Consider the following 15,793-nt stretch of genomic DNA (forward strand, 5'->3'; position numbering starts at 1 on the left):
GTTGACCACAACTCTTAGAGTGTGACCATCCAGACAATTCTTTATCCACTGAGTAGTAAATCCATGAAATCCGTATCTTTCCAATTTAGAGGCCAGAATATCATGCAGTACAATGTTGAACTCTTTGCACAAGTCCAGGTAGTTGACACTGTTTGCTCTCCCCTTGTCTGCTGATGCTGTGACCACATTATAAAAGACCATCAAATACATCAGGCACAATTTGCGCTTTGTGAAGCCATGCCATTTGCCACCAGCCACCTTGATCCTGGTGAAAGAGAGCTGGTTCCCTTCTTTGTATACTAAAAAGCTTTGCAAGTTCATTTACATTGTGAAAATACATGCAGGGGGTGAGACGGGAAAGTTTAAAACAATATGTAGCTCAAGTTACAGGAATTGGACAGAGAGAAATGAGCCACTTGCATTTCGTTTATCGAAATGGTAATGCTGTTAGTCTTGGCAGCATACTTTCTCTTCCTCAGACACTTTTCATCTTCACCAGTATAATTTATGTGGCAAAAAAGTGTCCAGTACCTAGAAAGTTGCTAGTGAAACAGTTAGAAATCTGGCTGGGAAACAGTTTAAAGTCAGAGTTGTAAATATTTGTAACTGCTTCTTTTGTGAATTTGCTCAAAGTTTAATTCATTGTTCGAAATTGTGTTTGTTCCTTTGCTTTTTCATGATGAAAATTTGTTCCTTTGCTTTCTCATGCATTTAAAATTATTAATGTTTCCACTTGGATCAGTCACAGCTGTCAGTGTAGGTTTTTGCCAGTCCTCATTCTCTGTGTGCTCCAACATATGAATTTTATTTAATTATTTATTGTTTACATGTAAAATATGACTATCCTTGTTATGCAGTAGAATTTGTTTTATCTGATAGGTGTTGTCAGCCCCCCAAATTGTGTGCAGTTCAGTGTTGCTGTATTTAGCTGTAAAGAGTCTTCTGCATTATCTGTGTTGAACTCTTAATTATGACATTTGGAAAATACTACATTGTGTGGACAATCTTGTCTTCCTCGATGTGGTCATCCAAGTTGCATTAACCCTGGTCTGCTGTGCAAGGGAAGTCTACCATATGGGAGACATTGTTTTGCATGCAGCCTCTGTCGAAGTAAATATTGAACTTGGCATTTGCTTAAGAAATATAACAGAGCAAAAACCAAAAGATAATAATTTATAAAGTGTGTGGAAAGTGTATTTTCTTAATCTTCCTGCTCTTCGTTCAAATTATTATTCATTTATGAAAAGGTGTCACTTTTTTGTTCATTCCTTCTAGCATGTTAATATTCCATGTATTACTGAAAAGATATTTTTACAATTTTTTTTTTTTTAATCTCCTGGATTTCATCTAGAGAAGAATGTTAAAGCTCATCAGAGTGCATGTCATTTGATACTAAGCTGGAACTGTCAGAGAATAATTTTTTAGCAGATGTTTCATGGAAACTTTTATTCCTGGCAGTAGGGTTTGCTTCCAAAGGTCACGTGAAGGCCCACAGAGTCACAGGCCTGCCATGACTGCATCCAGCCTCAAGTTGTTCTTGAGGAGCTGTCTCTTAAGGCTTCCCAAAGAATTTTTTCGCACTATTGTTAATTATTGTCACCTGCAGTTAGTATTCCAGACTGGATCCAGGTTATAATGGTTCAAAACAATACTGCATGGATCAGTCTTCTCAGCAAGTTTGTGTTTTTATGGTTTGCAGGGGATGTGATTTGTGTCACTGATACGGTCTTGACAACTTTTTCAAATTCAGACCCGCTCCACTTCATTCCCCTAAACACTTGTTTACTCTGAGATGTGAAAAAAGCAAAACAATAACAAAAGGAGCCCAAGAAAAACAAAGAAAAAACCCCACCCCCAACAAGCACCCAACAAAAAATAACTGAAAAAAAACCCCAACCCTCTTTTAAGTGTGAAATGTGAATTTTTATTTCTCCTTGATAGTTTGCAATTAAAGCTCTTTTACAGCTTTTTTACCCTTAGATTTCCTGTAGAAGTGTTTCTGTGTGTTTTCTTTATTATTGTAATTTGAATGTTAAGTGGAATTGAGAGTATGTTGAAGGTGAGAGTATGTTGAAGGTGGTTTTAGTGGGGCTGAGCATTTGCTGTACTCGTTTTATTTTGTTGTTGTGTCGGCGCATTGCTGCAATATGTTCTAAGCATTTCCACTTCGAGAAGGTTGATAAGATGCTTGTGAAACTTACTTTGTTCTTAAAGCCAAGTTGTCTAGAATGGAAAAATGTTGGTTTAGGTCATCACCTCCTCCTGAAGCTCCTCCTGTTTGTCCCCAGGTTCTTCAACACTTGACCCTTACCTGTTTTTTCAGGAAGGCAGTTCCTTGGAGTCTAGCTGCCACATGACATAAGTCAGAAGCCAAATGAGGTGAAAAACTTATTTCTAGTGATGTTGGCAATGCATCTAGTTTTCATCCTTTCCTCCCCAGAGTGATAGTGCCTTGGCTGGCACCCTCTAGTTCACAAGCTTGAGTTTTTTATATTCTATTGAAACTTGATGCAAGCTGCCTGGTAACCTGTGAGCTACCAGACAAACCTCATAGATGTATCAATCACAGGTGTTATGGAATGTGTTTGTTTCTTTTATTCTTGATCTTTATCTTGATGAAAAGAGAGGGATGAAAAGAGAGGGATATTTGTTCTGGCGATAAGCAAGAAGTGACTGTCTTTTGCATATCATTTTCTCTTTCCAGTATAAAAAGTGTTAGTTAATTGCAGCGGAAAGCTCTTATACACGTCTCATTTTCTAGTTGAATTATAATATATTCTTGATTTGAAGTTGTAGGAATGCACTGGATACTCCCCATCACAAAGGTTCCTTGAGAGCATTATGTAAGGCCCAGCATCCTGTCACAGAGATCTGCAGGATGGAGGAAAAAGTGCCTGGATACAATGAATCATTGTAACCTTTCTTTTTCTTCTGAAGTGTGGATGTGACAAGCAGTTTGTTGCTGTTCTTTTCTGTATAATGCAGAGTTTCTGTGCACAGAATGCACTGGAGGGCTTAGAACCTAAGTTTTATGTGTCTAAAGGATCAAATTTTATTGCAGGATGATACGGACTTTTGCAGAAATGTGTTATATTCTGTAATGCTCTGGATTTCTTAACAGATGGCAGGAAACAAAATAGGAGCTAGTTGTACCTTGCCATGTGTGCAAAGTCATTCTGCAGCTTATGCTGGAAGGTTACCACTATACTTTCTGTCAATGGGCTTCTGATCAATAGTACAAGGGCACTTAGATGTTGTTTAATGGTATTAATAGCAGAAATTTTCCATATTTTTCTGAGGAAATTGATTTAGTGGTTTGTATCAAGTAGTTTAAGTAGTACTGAGAAAGCCATTTAAAATACTTGTCAATTATTAACTTTCTGTAGGCCATCTCATATGTCTGTTCTTCGCTATATTTATCGTGGTGGGTATAAATTAAAGAGTAATATGGAACATTTCATATTCTGACATGCTGCCTCACTGGTGTTCCCAGTCAGAGGTTTTGTTGGGGGTTTTTTGTTTTGTTTTGTTTTTTCCTTTGAACTTGCTCTGCAATGAAAGAAATGCAGGTAGCTGCTCATGTGAGTGATGCGTTCATTATTTTGTACTTACTTACTTGCCTTTTCTCTTCTTCCATCTTACTCCCATTCTGTTTCCCACCAATCTCTTCAGTGATTACTACTAAAGAGATTTAAAACAAACTTTCTTTTTTATTTGTTTGCTTGCTTGATTGGTTTGGGGGTTTTATTGGGTTGTTTGTTTTTTTTTTTAAGACAAATTTTCAGTCAGCAGCTTTTTTCCTTCTTTTTGGCAGTGACTTGAGAATTCAGAGGACTGTAATCAAAGTCTGTCTGAACAACCACAGGGAATGTTACAAACATGGGAAGCTGAGGGCATGGGGTGCTCTTTGCTGAGTGTCCAAAGCAGGTCATTCACTACTCCAGAGCTACGGAAAGTCTCCTCTGCATCTGGTCTCAAGAAAAATACTGCTACAGCTTGAAACCTGCAGACAGGCTAGGATTTGCAGAAAAGCTGTCTGAAAAAAAAAACAAAAAAATGAAAAATAAAAAAACCACCAGGGCTTTTCAGGACTCCTTGGAATTGCTATGTCTGTCTGGGGTTGTGCTCACAGAGTCTTTCTCATTAGCTCTTTCTACTCTTGAACTAATTGTGTAGGGTGAATTTTGAGCAAGTAGCCTTCTCTCTTAAAACTGGAATTGGAATTTTTTTATTTTTCAAGCAGCTGAAGCAAGAAAACAGCTCTGGTACTTTATCCCCAGAACAGCTGATTCAGATGACTGGCATATTACTGTAAGGGGAGGCTTGGTTTTTCCTTTCTGCTGAAGATGTTGCATGGAAGTTCAGGAGAAGTCGGTAGGGATTACAAGCACTGGACTTAATCTGAGATAGTGTGATTAAAGTTCCCTAGGTCCTCCAGTATTTCTTTTTTTACCCAACGAAAAAAAAATCATTTTTAAAATAAATGTGTTATGTGGCTAGAGTAGTCTATTAAAAAAAAATAGCACAAGCCAACCAAGAACTTAATGTCGATTAGAGATGGAGGGCTGCAGATAATGAAATTTCTATCTTGGTTGATAGAAGTGGAAGACAGTCTGTATGGTTTGTATTTTTATTTAATACTTTTATTAAAAGTAAAAATTTGAAACTTGTGGAGGTGATGATCTTCTGTACTGTATAATCTTAGAGATACAGATACAAAATCCTTTTGGTAGGCTGTCTGGCAGTCTGGTGTGGTGGGGAGCCTTGGATCTGGACAGGCAGAGACCAAGGGTTCCTCCAAACAGCAACGTTCTGTTGGGACAATGAACTGGCGACTCTGCTTGACCAAAAACTGCTCTGTATGAGCTTGTTCACATTCCATAGCACAGGGATATTTTATAACTCTCTTCATCCTCCTTTATCCCCCAAAGATTAGTTCTGCAGAAGACTGGAGTAACCACATGCTTTGCAGTTTGAGTGTTAGTGATTTTTCTTGATTAAACTTTCAGCAGTGTTCCTTATTCCTCGTGTTATGTCTGGCAAAATTTCATCTTGTTTATTTCATTTCACATGCTCAAAATATGGGATTGTTGAATATGACTGTTTTGGCACATTCAGAGGCAGAAACACTGGTGGGAACCAGACCTTTTTAACTGGAAACAACTTTCTGCATCATCAGGTTCTGTCTGCAAGTATGTGTGAGATGTGCTGCTAGTGGTTCCCAGGAAAACCCTAATATAAGGAGAAAAACTTAAATCCTGTTCCTTAACTTTGGAGGATTGTTTACTAGTATATCTGTGAGGAGGAGCAGCCGTCTGACTTCCTTCTACTGTGAATGTCAGTTGAGTAAAGGTGTGCATCTTGGAGGAAGAGTTATCTCTAGAACAAATATAAAGCTCAAGTATGTTTCTTATTCTTATTTTTTTTGTATTTTCTTCTATTGTTCTTTTGCTACTGTCACTTCTACTCTTTGTTATTAATCACAAAACAAGAAAAGAAAATATTTTTACGACAAGTGAATAGCCTAATAGGAATATATTTCTTAAGACTGCTGGTCCAGCTCTTGGCAGGAGAATATTAAAATGTGTAATTTTCCACTTCCCATCAACAAGAACCTCAGCATGCAGGACCTGGATCTCAGTACCACTTAGGTTTTGAAGCTTTGGGGGATTTGGGGTAGACCAGTGCCTTTGTCCCAGCTGGCTGGGCTGTTTTCAGAGTGGAGTTAAAGGCATGTGGATAATGCCAGACCGTGGCAGCACTGAGCTTTTAAAAGTCTCCTTGAGTGTGTCTTGAGGGTATTTCATGTACATAGAATCATAGAATCATAGAATTGGCTGGGTTGGAAGGGACCTCAGAGATCATCGAGTCCAACCCTTTTACCACCGTTGCGGTTGCTAGACCATGGCACTGAGTGCCACATCCAGTCTCTTTTTAAATATCTCCAGGGACGGAGAATCCACTACTTCCCTGGGCAGCCCATTCCAATGCCGGATCACTCTCTCCGTAAAGAAATTCTTTCTAATATCTAACCTAAATTTCCCCTGGCACAACTTAAGACCATGCCCTCTTGTCTTGTTGAAAGTCATCTGGCAAAAGAGAGCAACCCCCACCTAGCTCCCACTTCCTTTCAGGGAGTTGTAGAGAGTGATGAGGTCTCCCCTGAGCCGCCTCTTCTCCAGGCTGAACAGCCCCAGCTCTCTCAGCCTCTCCTCATAGGGTCTGTGCTCGAGTCCCTTCACCAGCCTGGTTGCCCTCCTTTGCACCTGCTCCAGGACCTCGATATCCTTCCTGAACTGAGGGGCCCAGAACTGGACACAGGACTCAAGGTGTGGCCTCACCAGGGCTGAGTACAGGGGCAGTATCACTTCCTTGGACCTGCTGGCGACGCTGTTCCTGATCCAGGCCAGGATGCCATTGGCCTTCTTGGCCACCTGGTCACACTGCTGGCTCCTGTTCAGCTTCCTGTCAATCCAGACTCCCAGGTCCCTTTCTGCCTGGCTGCTCTCCAGCCACTCTGTCCCCAGCCTGTAGTGCTGCATGGGGTTGTTGTGGCCAAAGTGCAGGACCCGGCACTTGGCCGTGTTGAACCTCATCCCATTGGAATCAGCCCAACTCTCCAGTCTGTCCAGGTCCCTCTGCAGAGCCCTCCTGCCTTCCAGTTGATCGACACTCCCCCCCAGCTTAGTGTCGTCTGTGAATTTGCTGATGATGGACTCAATCCCCTCATCTAGATCATCAATGAAGATATTGAACAGAACCGGGCCCAACACTGATCCCTGGGGACACCACTAGTGACCGGCTGCCAACTGGATGCAGCCCCATTCAGCACCACTCTCTGGGCCCGGCCCTCCAGCCAGTTCTTAACCCAGCACAGGGTGCTCCTGTCCAAGCCACAGGCTGATAGTTTTTTCAGGAGGATGCTGTGGGAGATGGTGTCAAAGGCTTTGCTGGAGTCCAGGTAGACCACATCCACAGCCTTCCCCTCATCCACCAGTCGGGTCACCTGATCATAAAAGGAGATCAGGTTGGTCAGACAGGACCTGCCCTTCCTAAACCCGTGCTGGCTGGGTCTGATCCCTTGCCCATCCTGCAGGTGCTGTGTGATTGCACTGGTGATGATCTGTTCCATGACCCTGCCAGGCACTGAGGTCAGGCTGACGGGCCTGTAGTTTCCTGGGTCCTCTTTCCAGCCCTTTTTGTGGCTTGGCGTGACATTGGCCAACTTCCAATCATCTGGGATGTCCCCAGTGAGCCAGGACTATTGGTAGATGATAGAGAGAGGCTTGGCGAGCTCTTCTGCCAGCTCCTTCATTACCCTTGGGTGGATCCCATCTGGTCCCATAGACTTGTGGGGATCCAAGCATCTTAGTAGGTCACTGACTGTGTCCTTCAGGATTACAGGGGGGCTGTTTGGATTCATGTCACTTTCTATAAGCTCCAGAAGACATCCATCTTCAGGGTAACCTGTCTTTCTGCTGAAAATTGAGGTAAAGAAGGTGTTAAATACCTCAGCCTTTTCTTCATCTTTGACAACTATATTCCCACCCGTGTCCAGTAAAGGATGGATGTTTTCCTTGCCCCTTCTTTTGCTGCTGATGTATCTGTAGAAGGACTTTTTGTCCTTGGATGACTATGTCCCTGCTCGTGGCAGGGTGGCTGGAACTAGATGGTCTTTAAGGTCTCCTCTAATCCAAGCTGTTCTGTGATTCTGTATTACTCTTTATTGTCCTTGATTCAATGAAGAATACTAATGAGAGGAGCTGTGACTTCAGGTGGTAACACAGCACTGGACCCAGAGGAAACATCTGGATTCATGACACTTGAAAACATCAAGAAACCGATGAGCACTTAGAAGTATATAACTTATATATTAAAACCAAATAATTTAAAGAAGATTTTATTTTAATACAATTATTTAAAATAAAGTATTTCAAAGGTATTTTTAAGATTTTTTTTTTAAAGGATGAGTTTCCTGTACATTTTTATTCAAGTTTACTGAAGTTTGTTGCATATACTAACATGACTTGCAGGCTAATATAGTTCCTGTGAATTGTAACTGGCACTTTGAAAGTTGTGACTGATGTCTCACATTTTTTTCACTGGCAGGTTCCAGTTGCACACTGTTTTGGGCCTCCAGGACATTACAAAAGGAAGTTTTGCACTGTGTGCAGGAAGTCATTGGATTCACCTGCTTTTCGATGTGAAGGTAACTTAAAAGCACTGCTCATATAGCTCATCTCTGTGTTATCCAGTAAGGTACACTTTGTTTGCCTTGCATACTTTAAGGGTATGTGCACACACACACACACACACACACACACATTTTTACTTAGTTTGAGATTTTTGATTGTTTATCATCCGTTTGTTCATCGTGGAAATGCTCCTTCAGTTTAAGGAACTGTAAATCAGTATCCTTTAATAAATGACAAACCCTGATAAGCAAGAAACCTGTCAAGCAAGTATGTATGCTTGTTCATTTTTCCTCAAATTACTCTGAGCAAGGATGTGGTGTTAATGGTGTACAATAAGTCCATTCCCAAGATGTGCAAAGAAGGAAAAGCTATTATTGCAAAAGAAAGATCTATCCTGTTGAGGTAATTTATTTCTGTTTCCAGTAGAAGCTTTTGATTCAGGGAATAACTAAGTATTCGTGATTCTAAAACCTCCCCCTTTATACAAGAGAGTGGACTATACTGTTTCTGTGTTGATAGTCTCAGATATCTATGCTTGTAATGGGGATGAGGTGCCTTCAGTGGAAAGATATTTGAAAATGTTATTTGTCAAAATAGTAGTGTTCTGAGTGTTCTGTCATGGATTCTCTGAAAAAAGAAAAATTAAATGAAATCACCCCAAAAAACAGAATTTTATATGAAATACGTATTGGCCTGAACAAGCCCAGCTCCCTCAAACTGTCTTTGTAGAAGAGTTTTTTCCAGCCTCCTGATCATTTGCATGGCCCTTTGCTGGACCTGCTCCATCAGGTCCATTTCTTTGTGTTGAGGGCTCCAGAGCTGGACACAGTACTCCAGTTGAGGTCTTACCAAAGCAAAGTGGCAGAATCACCTCTCATCATCTGCTGGTCAGGATTCTTTAGATGCAGCCCAGGATGCCATTCTGAGCTGCAAGCACACACTGTTGGCTCATGTCCATCTTTTTATCCAGCAGCACCCTGAAGTCTTTTTCTGCAGGGCTGCTTTCTAAAACCTTATCCCCAAGGCTATACTGATACTGCAGGCTTTCAATATTTGGACTCCAGGTTCTGCTGGCAATTACTAATTGCTTTGGAGAGCCACTTTTCCTGTAGAGTTCACTGGCAACAGTGAAGAGTGGGTGATGGTGAGATGATGGTGAGAGGGTTTTTTTCCTAGAAGGGCTTGAGACAAAAGGAATAACTCTTAACAGTTATTTAGTGTTTTAGTACTATAGTTTCTTTCTGAGCATGAACCAGGGGTAGCAGTTTTTCTGGGGAGAAAGGCAGTACACATTTTAAGGGTTATTCTGCCAAGGTTTTGTATCTGAAATTGAACAACTTGTTTTTTTGGCAATTATGAAGGAATTCACAGCACATTTATGACTAGAAATAGAACAGAAGTGGAAAACGATTGTTACGAGTTAAAGAATTGTGTAGGTTATGGGAGAGCTGATGACGATGGAACATTTTTTGTAGACCTTCTAGTTTGATTTGATCTTCACCTACTAAAACTTAATCTCTTTTCTCAGTGGGTTAGTCCTCTTAAGGGTTTAGCTCCTGTGACACTTATGCCTGTCACATGCATTCCTTTTCTCCATTATTCTGAGTTATGCTTGGTCTTAGAAGCAGCAGATGTCAGTTAAATCAAGGGAAAAAGCTCCCACTGTGTTCTTACAAAGTCTAGTAAGGGCATTGTCTAGTGACCAGAGGAGGGACCATGTTGCATCTCATGTAACAGTTCTTGATCTTAAGTCAGGATGTGTGTTAGAGGGAGCTGCAGATGAATGCTTGTGGTCAACTTAATGGTGTTAAAAGAGGCTTGTTTTTGAGGTGATGGCAGGTGATGGTCTCCTGTTGGAGTAAGGGTTAGATTAAGACAGTGTTAGTGCTGATCACCTTGTCTAGAAAATAAGGTATTTGTTTTCTCTGTAATTTAATACTGTTTTCAAAATCCTTTCAGATACTGTGGCTGAAGTCCAGTTGCCACCTTCCAATCTTCAGGTTACAGTCTTCAGATTTTTGTGAGGTGGTTGAAGCAATAACCTGTTTGAACAGAACAGAAAAGAATATTTGAAGAATTTGACACTTGCCTTTGATTTTCTCAACAAAAGTTATGTGCCTTCCCAGAGTACTTCACAGAATCATGGCATCCCATGGGTTTGGGTTAGAAGGGACCTTTAAGATCACCAAGTGCCAACCCCCCTGACATGAGCAGGGACACCTCCCATTAAACCAGGTTGCTCAAAGCCCCATCCAGACTGGCCTTGAGCAGTTCCAGGGATGCAGCATCCACAGCTTCCCTGGGCAGCCTGTGCCAGTGTCTCATCACCCTCACAGTAAAGAATTTCTTCCTAATGCCCAAAATTAAATGTACCCTCTTCCAGTTTTAAGCCTTTCCCTTTGTTCTATGACTACATGCCCTTACAAGAAGTCCGTCTCTAGCTTTCTTGTAATCCTCCTTCAGGAACTGGAAGGCCACTGTAAGGCGTCCCTGGAGTCTTCTCTTCTCTAGGCTGAATAACCCCCAGCTCTCTCAGCCTGCCTTCATAGAAGAGGTGCTCCAGCCCTCTGGTCATCTTCATGGCTCTCCTCTGGACTTGCTCCAAGAGCTCCCTATTTTATGCACAAACCTTCAAAAAGCAACTTAGGGAGGATCTTTTTCACCCATCTCTGTCTATGAGGTCCATAGAGAACTTTCATAACTCTTGCAGAAATAAAACTAGGCATTGAGATCTTTGCTATGTATTGATATCTTAGTTGTATTTTTTTACTGACTGATTCTTTGCAACATAGTATTTTAGCTGATTTTGGGAGGTAGATTATCTTTTTCTTTCACATCTGATATCTGATATCTCGAGTCAGCTTTTAAATAATGAAGGTACTTTACTCACAACCATTTGCCTAAAAACTTACAGATGTCACTAAAACTTCTTCCACCTGCATGTGTGATGTATTTTGGAAGACAGCGGTAAGCTTGCCTCATGAGGAGAGTGTGCTGAAAAAAATTAGTATTTCCTTTTACTGACAATGAAGTGGTAATTCACAGTATGCAAACAGCTTGGGCAGATGTTTTCTGAGACTAACAGGAGTTTGTTCTGGTGAGCTTATTTTGCACGTGCTTAAATCACAGTAGACTTCAGGCATGGTTATATGGCAGTTGACAGTTGTTCTGTGAAGCTCTGGGACAAAGCTCCAGTAAGCTGATCAGTTGTTACAAATTCATCTTGCTGTATTGGAGGAAATATGGCAAGTGATTATGAGCAAATTTAGCTCAGTTTTTCCTTATACTTGCTGCATAGGTTTAAGACAGGAAATGGAGCAGCACTTAGGACAGTGCTGGTAAACTGATTTTATTGTCTGTCTTTGCTGAATGGAGAAGAGTATGAAGGAAAGAAAGTATGGTGTGAAAAGGTAGTGGAAGTCTATTGAAGGAATGAAGGGTGAGAGGGAGGAAATGCAAAAATGTTCAGTTTTCCAGCCTAAACAGGTTTCCTTGTTTTCATGCTTTCAGTTTGTGAGCTGCACGTGCATGCAGACTGTATCCTGTTTGGCTGCAGTGACTGCCGGCAGTGTCACCAGGATGGGCACCAGGACCAGGTAAATGTAGATGCCTCTGCATCAGAATGTGGTCATTAATTTTCTGTGTGAAGATATGGGCTAGAGGAGAAGGAGGATTTGTGGCCTTTTCTTTCACATGCTGCCGGTTATCATAGTGCTTTTGTTGTTTACTAGCAGGCAAAGGAAATGTTTAGCTTCAGAATGTACCGTAGGTAGTGAGTTGAACTTAAATTCTGACGTAGCCATGGTACTTACTGAAGCCATGAGGAGAAGTCTGTACAATATGTAGTGCCCTAATTAAAAAGAAAAAAAAATCAAGCATCTTACCTAAAAATGTGCACTGCAAAAGCTGGCAAGAAACTCCTATGTTGAGCTGTTGGCTGCATTGCATCCTTGGCAAACATTATCAAGTTCCGCAGGCTTCCTGCAGTCTGCCTGAGGCAACGCTGCCCAGTTTCTCACTCTAAAATAACGTGCATAATACTGACCTCTCAGGACTTTTTTCTTAAAAGAACACTGGTTTTGGTGGACTGTGAAGAAAAGCACTATATGATAATTCTTTTGATAGTTTGATAAACTTTTGGTGAAATGTAAGATTGTTGAGGTTCATATTTGTAGTGAGAAAATACTTAACATCCTTGTCTGTCTTGCAGTTTCCTCGGAGCTGTCTGAATGGTTGATTTTACAGTTAGGTTGAAGATGCTTTGGTATCTGTTTATGGAATGCTAAGTTGTGATGTGTTTCCCCAGGATACTTACCACCACCACTGGAGGGAGGGAAACCTCTCCTCAAGCGCTCGTTGTGAAGTTTGCAAAAAAACCTGCGGCTCTTCAGAGGTGCTCTCTGGCATGCGATGTGAATGGTGTGGCATCCTGGTAGGTTGTGCTGTGGTGTATATCTGTGGGAACCATACATATATATGTATATATATGCATATGCTTATGTAAACATTTTATATAAATTTACCTTTGTGTACATAAAGTGTAATTTGTACACATTGGGTATACTTTATACACATTTTATAAATAGACTTCTGTTATACACTTATTTATATAAAAGTATATCTATTTATGAGTTAGTTAGAAAATATTCCCCTTCATTAGTCATTAAAACGAGCCATTCTCAAATCACAGTTAAACTTGATGTAAATTCAATGGAATTAAAATTTAACAAGGACTAATCTTCATAGATTTCTGCTTAGATGCCTGCAGTTACTTTGCCTGTGTGAAACTTGAGTGCCTTTCAAATCACATGAATTCTGCTAGGTCAGAGATTTACCATTCTAATATGCTTACTCTTTTTAAGTGTAGAGCAGTTCTTAAACTGTATTCTTGAGGGTTTTTTAGCTGTGTTTTTCCATTCACGACACATGTTTAATTACTGTGCCACAGCTTTTCATGCACTAATACACAGTCTGCTGTATAAAGAACTATTGGTCTATCCAATTAATGCTGCCTTTTACTAAAGTATGATTGAAGTGTAAAGTAGCACCAGGTGCTATGTAATATATATGTAATAAATCATTAATTTGCCATTTAATGCAAGATGAGACACTCTGTATAATAATAATCTAAAGTAAAACTCTGAGGTTATTCAGTATTTCGGGTATGATTTGGATAAATTAATTTTTAAAAAATACATTGAATTTTTAATGTGATTCATAATTTATGAGGTGGGATGTCTTTGAGAACAGCCTAGTAAGTGTGACATGCTGTATGAAGACACATACAATGGTATGTACAGTGATAGCAGAGGATCTTGTGCAAGGATAAAAGCAAAACCTAGCCAGTCATGTTTTGGAATAAAGCTCTAAATAGTGTTACCTCTGCATCAGCAAGTGACTACACTACAGAAGAGAAGATTGCTATTTTCAAGCTATTCAATATAACCTGCCTAGCTTTCCCACCTACCCCAGTAAATATGTGTACAGAATGGAACATCCAAGGTTTGGATCCAAAACTTTAAACTTCTCCACATGGTTATATGAAAACGTTTAGTTTTTCTTAGAGCAGTAGTAACAGTACTTAGAGTTTCTTCACTCTTAAGACTTCCAGTCATTGGTTGCACAAAAGTTGAATGGAACAAATGAAAACCTAGCATGAAAAATGAGTCATTCATTTTTTGAAAGTGATTTACTAAGAGTCTAGATAGGTCCTAGCCTAAATTTTCAAATTCTGGTGCAATTTTTGTAGGAAATACATTTACTTTCTTTGTGTTTCAGTAAGTTCTTAATCAGATCTTCTGTTTATAGGCTCATGCTGCTTGCTACATAATTGTCACACCAGAATGTACTTTTGGAAGATTAAGGAATATGATTCTTCCTCCAAGCTGCGTGCAGTTATTTTCTCGCAACTTCAGCAAACTGCATTGTTTCCGAATATCAGAAAATTTACAAACCGAAACAGGTAAAAAATTTCAAAGTTGAATGCAAGTAATTGATGACCATGTTTAACTTAGTGCTTTAGTGCATTTAACTAGACTTTTTCTAATTATTACTGAGTTTTGTGACAAAACTATTATTTCTTGCTATTTCTGTGACAAAGTAGAGATTTTTAAATGCAGAGCATGTGCAAAATGCTGAAATGTCTCTTTACTGGTGCAGGGCAATTTGAAAACTCTCTTTTAAATAGTAAGCATGCAGAAAGTGAAAATGTAAAATCAAAAGTTTGCATAGTAGATTAATGTTATCATTTTTACAAACACTTGCTGATATACACATTGGTTTTTATTTGGCATGTCATGTATACAGATACTTTTATTTGCCTCTTTGATTAAGCATCTGTCCTTTTAAGATTTCTGTCCTGAGAGGAAGTTGTGTATTTAGCAGGATAATGTTCTGCTGCCATCTAGAGTGTATGTTTGTTTAACAGCTCTTAGGAGAATGTTTTTAATCCATAGAATTATTTTCCAATTTATATTTTTATGATTATTGTTATTACTATTATTCTTTTAAAGCCTTTCTTTTGATGCTTGGATACAATAGGAAAGCAATTAAAGTAATGCAAAATACGGTTTGTGATAGTTAAATATTTGCAAATGCAGTTTTCTCAACCTGGCATTTTGCTCTAGAAATTTTGCTTTGAAGAGGCAGATTTGGTTTGGGTGAAGGCAGTTGGTTGCAGGCAGTGTTATTCCGTGCAGAAGCTATAGAAGGAGTCCTGCAGCTGCACAAACAACATAGCTCCAAGTCTACTTGACATGGGTACAATGAAGTGACCTATAAAAATGTGAAAGGAGAGAGGAGGCATTCTGTTGCTTTTGTTGGTTGGCTTGGTTTTTTCCGGTGAGTTATTTTTCTTAATTGGCTCGCTGGTGAAGGAAAGTGAAGTACAGCACATACTTGAAAGTCATGGAGTTTTTAATGCTTCTGATGTAAAAAAAAAATAGAACTGAACAATCTAGATGAGCTTGGTTTTGCTGGAAGGCTAATTAGGAACCTTGATTCAGGTCTACTGTTAGTTATTCTAAAAGCGTCCCAAAAGCTTATGTGAAGATAAGCTTGTGCTATTATTAACAGAAGTTACTCTCAAACCTTCTAAATGGCTTCTTCAGGTATGACTTTTCTGATACTGTTTTTTGAACAGTGATGTGTTCTTACCCTTTTTCCTTTAGTTTTTAAATCAACTCTTAAGAAAAAATTGACCATGAGTGAAAGAATTCAGGGTTCTAGCTGCTGTATCTTCTAGTCTCTTCAGTTATTATTTTACGTGCAGGAAGAATTGGTTTTCCGTTCCAGAACTTAGGCTACATGCTAAGTGTATGAATTTGTGTTACAGGAGTTTGCTTTTTTTCAAAATAGTCATGTTTTATGCATCCCTTTAATTAAAATGTATGATTTATGCTTTGAACTGAGAGAACACACTGCAGGTCAGTCATTAGCTGGTGATCAGAAACAGATTTATGGAGAAGGGATAGTACTCACTAAATTAATTTGAACTGTTTCCAGTATTCCAATGTGATACAAAAGAAAAACAAAGAAAAATAACCACATCTGGACAGACAGAATGCATTTTTATAGTGCTCAGCTTCATATACCCAAAT

The 15,793-nt window shown here is 39.6% G+C and overlaps 1 protein-coding gene across 1 annotated transcript in view; it reads left to right on the forward strand.

Moving 5' to 3' along the window:
* The window catches only part of DGKQ (diacylglycerol kinase theta), an 87,503-nt gene that overhangs the window by 23,055 nt on the left and 48,655 nt on the right, over positions 1–15,793 (forward strand). Inside the window, exons 3-6 of the mRNA XM_030467618.1 lie at positions 8,110–8,209; positions 11,706–11,791; positions 12,502–12,627; positions 14,004–14,157. Of these exons, the coding sequence (XP_030323478.1) occupies positions 8,110–8,209; positions 11,706–11,791; positions 12,502–12,627; positions 14,004–14,157 (466 nt within the window). The remainder of the gene's footprint in view (positions 1–8,109; positions 8,210–11,705; positions 11,792–12,501; positions 12,628–14,003; positions 14,158–15,793) is intronic.

The sequence above is a fragment of the Calypte anna genome, chromosome Z, assembly GCF_003957555.1.
Source record: "Calypte anna isolate BGI_N300 chromosome Z, bCalAnn1_v1.p, whole genome shotgun sequence".
Taxonomy (NCBI): domain Eukaryota; kingdom Metazoa; phylum Chordata; class Aves; order Apodiformes; family Trochilidae; genus Calypte; species Calypte anna.